Consider the following 8,512-nt stretch of genomic DNA (forward strand, 5'->3'; position numbering starts at 1 on the left):
TTGTTGCAGCGTACAAATTCATGTACGCTGTAAAAGACCCAACCTGTTGCAAGGTACATCTATTTGTACGCTGCAACAAGTCTGAAATTTTGCCAAATTTTACACCCTTGTTGCAGCGTACACATATATATGTACGCTGCAACAAAGCACTTTTGGCGGGAAAATTTTAGTTTTATTTAGGGATACCTAGAGTGCCTTGCACCAAATATAGAAACCTATCACAACAATAATAGAATATCGCAACCTGTATAACAAATATAAAAACAATAACTGTTGTTTTTTATATTTAATATACCCCAAAACCAAAGTGCATGTACTATATTTAAATATTTGTACGTTCCAATTTCAACGTACGCATACATTTTAATATCAAACAACTCGACCAAGCGCGCTCGGGCCAATAATAAATACTTGCTGGTAAAAATTTAGCCAATTTCTCACGAACCACATCAATTTCCTCACTAGCATAAGGCGCATTCCTCGGAGTATATACCTTCAAAAACAAATATTTGATGGGAGCATTAGATTAAATGTCATTTTAGTCTAAATATCATCTATAACGACCCAATGAGACTTAAATGTGCATAAATAGATTGGAATGAGTATTGAAACTTTAAAACTAATCATATTAATCATGTAATAAGTTTCAATTGAGTCCTTAAGTTCTTTAGTTCAAAGTTGGAAACGAAAATGTCATTTTAGTCTAAATATGACCTATAACGAACCAATGAGCCTTAAATGTGCGTAAATAGATTGTAAGGAGTCTTGGAAACTTAAAACTAAGCATGTTAAAAGGTTTTAAAATGAGTCTTTAGGTTCTTTAGTTCAAAGTTGGGAGCGAAAATGCCTTAATTTAGCCTAAATATGACTTATAACCACCAAACAAGTCTCAAATGTGCATAAATCGATCGGATTGAGTCTTAGAAACTTAAAACTAATCATATTAATTATGTAATAAGTTGGAAGTGAGTCCTTAGGTTCGTTAGTTCAAAGTTGGGAGCGAAAATGTCATTTTAGCATAATTATAACCTATAACGGCCAAACAAGTCTCAAATGTGCATAAATAGATTGGATTGAGTCTTGGAATTAAAACTAATCATATGAATCATGTAATAAGTTTGAAATGAGTTTTTAGGTTCGTTAGTTCAAAGTTCGAAGCGAAAATGTCATTTTAGCCTAAATATGACCTATAATGGCCAAACAAGTCTCAAATGTGCATAAATAGATTGGATTGAGTCTTGGAAAGTTAAAACTAATCATATGAATCATGTAGTAAGTTTCAAATGAGTTCTTAGGTTCGTTAGTTCAAAGTTGAGAGCGAAAATGCCTCATTTTAGCCTAAATATGACCTATAACGACCAAATAAGTCTCAAATGTGCATAAATTGATTGGACTGAGTCTTGGAAACTTAAAACTAATCATATTAATCATGTAATAAGTTGGAAGTGAGTCCTTAGGTTTGTTAGTTCAAAGTTAGGAGCGAAAATGTCATTTTAGCCTAAATATTACCTATAATGGCCAAACAAGTCTCAAATGTGCATAAATAGATTGGTTTGAGTCTTGGAAAGTTAAAAATAATCATATGAATCATGTAGTAAGTTTGAAATGATTCTTAGGTTTGTTAGTTCAAAGTTGGGAGCGAAAATGTCATTTTAGCCTAAATATGACCTATAACGACCTAATGTGCCTTGAATGTGCATTAATAGATTGGAATGAGTATTGAAAACTTAAAACTAAGCATATTAATCATGTAATAAGTTTGAAATGGATCCTTAGGTTCTTTGGTTCAAAGTTGGGAACGAAAATGTTATTTTAGTCTCGTTTGATCGTTATATGGCATATTTTGACTAAAATAGTCGTTTTCGCTCCCAACTCTCAACTTATGAACCAAAATAGGATTTTAAACCCTCACTACTACAAAATTGGGAATAGAAAGCATAAGATATGAAATGCTCAAGTGACATGACCGCTCTATATAGAATATAAAACAGTTAAGTGAGAAAATTGCTTTACATAATTATAATAAAAGAAACGTGTCGGATACCCCACCGTTCTATATTCCCTTGTCTTACATAAAATATTTTATAAACTAAACCTAAATACGAATAGAGAGCGGGTAGGAACCTGAGAGTTAAGTATACTTTCTCAAAATTTATCACATACACCTTTTTTTTTTTAACCTGGATGCACTCCTTTTTATTTTCCATCAATTATTTCCATTTTATTTTTAAACAAAAACCTAACACCACTAGTCCACTCCTCATACTTCACGCCACCTCCATCTCCCTTCCTCGGTCTTCCTTCCCACCTTTTTCTAATCCCGTTGATGCTTATTTGCAATTTTTATAACCATTGTAATGACTTCTCTACAACCTATCTATTTGAACATTCTTTCAATCTTTTTATTCTCGATGATGATTTTATGAGAGATTAACTATGGGTGATTGTTCAAGCTTATTAATGGATTAAAAGTGCAGTGCTAAATTCTCAAATTCGAAAATAGTAAAACTAGTCAACAACACATGGAAAGAATCAGGACAATGGCCAGAATATTATTACCTCGGAGAATACTGAAATCATGTCCCGTGGGCTACATTTTGTCAAGAAATGAGCAATAATAGTTTCAACGATCCCACGGCACCTCTCGGACACTCCTGCAAACTTGGCAATAACTTTGGGCAACTCAAATGAAAGGGCATCGACAATAGCCTGTTAGAAACCATCAGAAGCCACACAGTTAAATTTATTGTCACTAGACGGTGCCCTAACCCGAAACATCTGGGGCATGGCTACTCAATCCACCCCGTAATGTAGTTTCCGTAGATGATGCATAAGCCCAACACTTCTAACTATATACATAGTAAACATTGTTAAAAGGGTTTTATCAAAATCTGGGTTTCTACCTCCTGGGTGGACTAGAATAAATAATTTGTCACAGAAAGAAACTGTGAAATTACCATCCAAATCAAAAACCGGTTTCTGCTCCATGGATGTGATCCATGATGGAAAGCAAAGGTGGTTTGTCGCCTCATCACCTTGTTCTTCTTTGCTGCAGAGTAGCCGAATAAAGTGAAAAAAACAGTTGAAGCATAGTGCTCTAACATTTATGGCAGATGTCAAACCTAAATATATTACTTTAACATACAAACAAACAAAAACAAAACATATAGATGACAGAGGAATGTTCTGACTGGTAGAATATAAATAACCATATGTGCTAGATGTCAAACAATTGAATTAAATTCAGAAGTATCCACGCAGTATAAGTCACACCATAGCAATTTTTAAAGTTGTTCAAAAATCAGTTCATATCTTCATTGATTTACCTTGCAGAATTGCCTGGAATTCCCATGTTTTCCAACTGTATATCTGCAAAATACAATCACAAGTAGACAATTATGTCAATGAAGCATAATTTAACAGTAAAATCAAGAAAATGAACTAACAATCTAAGCAGATATATCATATATGTACTTCAAGTCTTCAACTCAATCGGGCTCCCAATTCCACCGTCATTTGGGCCACTATCAAGAGTTGCATTTAGTTATTAAATCTTTCTGATGATTCACATTGAAAACAATTTCACAAATTCTAGCTTGTATATTTGTAGTATTTGCTTAACAAAAATTTGCATCAAAGGCCCAATCTCATGTTTTGTAGTATATTTCTTGAACGGCTGCTTTACTTATCCCAGGTGTTCAAAATTCTTTAGGGAATAATAAACAACTGAAAGATAGGAGGTAGATTGCAGTATGTAATTATCTGGGTTTCTTCATCATCAAAATCTGAAACAGCAGCATCAGAAATTGAGCTGAGAAACTCAACAATCCCAAAAATTACTTATTCCGATTGACGAATATCACCAGCTTCAACTGCTTGCAACAAAAACTCAGTAAAGTGTACATAGTAAACATTGTTAAAAGGGTTTTATTCAATCATTTGCATAAATCTGATCATAAATTTTAGAAGTTTGAAAGAAATGCGGGAGGGGACCTTGGAGCAGGAGACAAGGGATTGTTGAAGGCGAAGAATGTAGGGTTGCGGAGTTTGCTCCACTGCTGCTGACATTGTTGATGTTGTTATTATCTGTGCGAAGAATGTAGGGTTGCGGAGAATGTAAGGCACTGCCGCTGCTGACACGTTGGCTCTTGGAACTAATTGTACAGAGGATTGCTTATGTTCTAACTGATACAACTTTTCAATTAAAGAGTCTGTTTGCTCTGCCTTGTCAGCATCTGTATTTGGATCGGCATCAACATTAGGCTCATTCTGAGGAAAAGGATGTTAGTTAATCAAACCCCAATGACCTAGAAACTCCATAATTTCTTGCCTTGCATCTATATCCCCAATAGACAGCTCCGACAGATATTTCAGTTCAATGTTTGTGTTTGGATTGGCATGAAACCTCTTCATGATCCAAGTCTGTATCTCCTTGTAGACATCTGGAGTCCGATTTTCCACCTTCCCATTGAAGAAGAACACAGTGTTTGTTTCTCAATTGAATGAATATTTTCCCAGGAAAACCAACCTTGAAAGGAACAAACCATTATTGTATCAATAAATGGAATTCCAAATATATACATTTGGAGACCATTCTATTTCGTTCCAAAATTTGCTAGTGCAATCATGTCAAACAGATGGGATTTCGAACATCTACTACAGCCAAACATGAAACAATTACAATGATACATCTTGAATCAGCAAATCAAACCACAATACCAGAAGATCCAAGAGAAACTATTTATTACTGTTGGGTAACCAATTCAGATCCCAGAGAGAAAATTCAACAAAAGCAAATCAACCTATGAAAAATCCCAGAAACATATGCAAAAAAAGGGGAGAAATTCCTGAGAACCCAATAAAAACGGGAATATTCCAGCATTTTGAATATAATTTCCCTCAAATAATGAACAATATCAATCAACCAAAAACCCAGCATTATCAGAAATCTGGAGAATGAAACTGTTTTTTTTAATACTTTTAATGTTTTTTTTTTTTGAGTAAAGTAATCTGGAGAGATTCAGGAGCCCAGATAGTGTAAAAAGTAAAACTTGCAGTAAGCAAGCACAAACCTTTGCTCAGACTCAGACTCCAATTTAACCTTCTGTCCTCTTTGATTCGCCAGCTCTATGTTGTAGTCCTAAATCGGCAGTGATCCATTATCATGTCTCGTCTCTTCACGAGCATACCTACAACCAACCTTGTAATTTGAAGACAAAAATTTTTTAGGCATTAGGTCAGTAGAAATTCAGCCAACAATCAACACATATCAAATTATGTTAAAGCAAGTAATAACCATCCTCATTCTCTTTTACCTTGAGCAAGTTACGTTACATTTAAACTGACTATAGTAAAGAAACTTTAGAAAAGCTTGACAAAGTACAAAATTTGAAAGCCAAACCCTAGAACATAGTACTTGAACTAAGAAAATACTTTAAACAAACGATAGGACTCCAATTTCATAACAAGCCAACATTACCGTTGTGTTCATTTCAATTAAAACAGATACAAGGCAAAAGCATCCAACTGAAAATCCAATTAAGATCTTCAATGACCTAGTTATTATTCACAAAGAATCGAGTTTTATGAGTTTTGCAATTACAGAGTTTTCTTTTTATTCACAAAGAATCGAACAACTCTAACTGCAATAATCAAGTGCGTGGAAGTAATTCTAACTGCAATAATAAACTGCATATCTACTATCCTGCCCCAACTTAGTCTGGAGTTTGGACCCAGCCGGAGCCCGGAGGCAATAGAAAACTGTCTACTCTAAAAGAATTGAACAAACCCTAATTCGTAAAACAAAAATCAAGAGGGGACAGGGAGGATAATTACTTGCCGCGGGGAGGAGATTGACGGAGAACCACCGGCCGAGCAAGCTTACTTCTTTCTTGGAACTACCGGCCGAGCAAGCTAACAGGTGGAGAGGAGGCGAGAAAAGAGACCAGAACTACCGGCGACTGGCGAGGAGGCCAAAACCACCGACGAGGAACCAGAACCACCGATTGACGACGCATGGAAAGCTTTTTTGTCTTGACAGGGAAAGGTTTTCTTTTTTGGAGGGGACGAAGCAGCTGGGAAAGCAAGGGAAGAAGAAAGGGAGTTGAGCGGGGACTGAAGTTTTGATTCTCGATTAATTTGTTTGGAATTTGTTCTCAACCAACATTGCAGCTAACAATTTTACCCGGGCTATTGCAGGGGGCTTTAAAGTGTACGCTGCAACAAAAACGGGTTATTGCAAGGGGCTTTTAAAATGTACGCTGCGATAAACTTTTTTGCAAGGGGCTTTTAAATTGTACGCTGCAACAACTCTTTAAATGATTTGACTCGCGTTGACCGACTGGTTGTTGAAGCGTATTAATACATGTACGCTGCAATAAGGGGGTTGCAACAGGGGTTTTTTCTACTAGTGCACCCAACACCCGAATTAGAAACCCTTACCCTAAACTTCACCTTTACCGGCGAAATTATCGCCGGCGGCGTTTGGGGAAGCTCCGGAATAGGCGCCAAGATTGATGAGCAGATCTGAAGGGAAACTCCTTTCAACAAACACGGCTGGCGATGATAATTTCTACACTAGCCGCAACTAATTCGTACGGCGAGGAAATAGAAGCAGAAGAAGACTTCCTACTCCTTGGAAAAATTGGCCGGCGAGAGACCTAAACTTCGACCCGATTCTTCCAACAAACGACTATGGAAAAGAAGTTACTGACGAGATCTCAGAGAAGTGCACACCGGCGACCTGAGATGAACGGCGGGACTCAGGTCGCCGGCGGCAAGGGAAGCACACTTAGGATTAGGGTTTTATTTTAGAGAGAGAGTGAGAGTAAGAGAAACCAACGACTCCTTTAGTTGTTACACTTACCTTTGCACTTGTTTGGTTATCAATTGTTATTTTATTGAAAAAGTAGATGTGATAGGAGTTAGTGGGGTATTTTTTAATTGAATGAGAGAGGGTGTGGGGACCAAAAAAAAGTTAGTGGGAAGAGAGAGACAATATAATAAGTCATTCCTAATTTAGAAGTGTAACAACTAATCTGGGACGGATGAAAAAGGAAAGTGTAACAACTAATCTTGGACAGAGGGAGTATAATTTAAAATAGAATCATTATAGTGTTATTTACTTTTCATTTCGTGTATACTTAAAACCTCACCTCACAAAAATTATGAAGTTGAGATAAAAAATATTTACATTATTTAAAGTGAATACATCCAAAAAAATATTGAGCAGTTATCAAACTTGTCCTTTTCAATATAAAAGTACTCACTCTGTCAAAATAGTTATCCTTTTCCTTTGTTAAGGGGGTGAGGATGGGCCCATATAAGATAATAGGCTCCTAACTTTATTTGCTGAAATGGGTCACATGCTACAATAGAAAGTCTAATGCATGTTGGGCTCGATTTGTAGGGGGGCCAGTGAGTTATTTTGGGCCTATATTACTGATTTTGTTTGACATTATTTGTTTTATGGCTGGATCTGAGGGGGGTCCAGGCTCCTGCCCGCCCCAACGAAGATCCGCCGTTGCCCACAACAATATATTTTGAGATACAAATTGGAAAGAAATTAGAAAATTCTATTCAATTGTGAATAGTGGCAACATTCCGAAAGGAAAGATTACAAAAGGGACTAATATTCAAGAACTGAGGGATTATTATTATTATTATTATTATTATTATTATTAGTTTTTTTATTTATTTTTTAATTTATTATTATTATTATTATTATTATTATTATTATAAAAGTGTAAACAATTACATAAAGTTAGATGGGAGTCTGAAATAAGCTGAGCCCCCACTCCCTTCTGAATGCAAAAACTTTATCTATGAAAGATATAAATGCACCACTCTTAGTATTGTTAGAGTGACTAAAAGAGAGAGATATTTGATACGTGAAAGCGTTCCCAAAGCCTCCTTATCCAGTTTCCCGAACGTAGAAAAAACAAATGGGATGAACTTGTACCCGTTATCCTCGCATTTGGACGAATACTTCTTCATTTTCTTCACCACATCATTGTGCAAGGCCACCCCGGGAGCCTAAGATTTCACACCCAAACCAGCAAAGGGAGAGATGCCAATCACATCCAAACATGCATATTTATCCTGGAACCAATTAAATAGTAAAATGTCAGCAGGTCTAAGATCCTTCCCACCCTCCGAGAGGAAACCCATTGGAGCCTCCTTGTGCACAACAATCCCAACTTTGGAACAAATATCAACAAGAACACCGTGCACCAAATTATGCCTGAACATCACACCCACTTCACTAGAACAGTGGACACCGTGATCTCCCCATTGGTCCATTCTAGGAGCATTGCAACTCGGGCATAGACTACCTTCAGAGAACAAAGGTACCGTGAGCCTATAGCACAACACATAGCGAAATTGAAGATGGTTCATCCTCTGCCTCAAGCCATCAATAGGTATGGTGAACAGAAAATCTTGTGCATGCGGGGCACGAATACAACTGAGGACAACAACCTGTCTTGGGCTTAGCATGTACTTAGCAACGATG

The 8,512-nt window shown here is 36.6% G+C and overlaps 1 protein-coding gene across 1 annotated transcript; it reads right to left on the bottom strand.

Annotated features, from left to right (window-relative positions):
* Positions 1–218: 218 nt before the first annotated feature.
* Positions 219–6,160, bottom strand: LOC110804896 (uncharacterized). The gene is made up of 8 exons (XM_056840814.1): positions 5,836–6,160; positions 5,073–5,200; positions 4,331–4,528; positions 3,994–4,235; positions 3,327–3,369; positions 2,958–3,049; positions 2,560–2,709; positions 219–493 (listed from the first exon to the last, which is right to left on the bottom strand). Exons 3-8 carry the CDS (start codon positions 4,335–4,337, stop codon positions 323–325), a joined length of 705 nt encoding a protein of 234 aa, XP_056696792.1. The 5' UTR covers positions 4,338–4,528; positions 5,073–5,200; positions 5,836–6,160; the 3' UTR covers positions 219–322.
* Between the last annotated feature and the right edge of the window lie 2,352 nt (positions 6,161–8,512).

The sequence above is a fragment of the Spinacia oleracea genome, chromosome 3, assembly GCF_020520425.1.
Source record: "Spinacia oleracea cultivar Varoflay chromosome 3, BTI_SOV_V1, whole genome shotgun sequence".
Classification (NCBI taxonomy): Eukaryota; Viridiplantae; Streptophyta; class Magnoliopsida; order Caryophyllales; family Amaranthaceae; genus Spinacia; species Spinacia oleracea.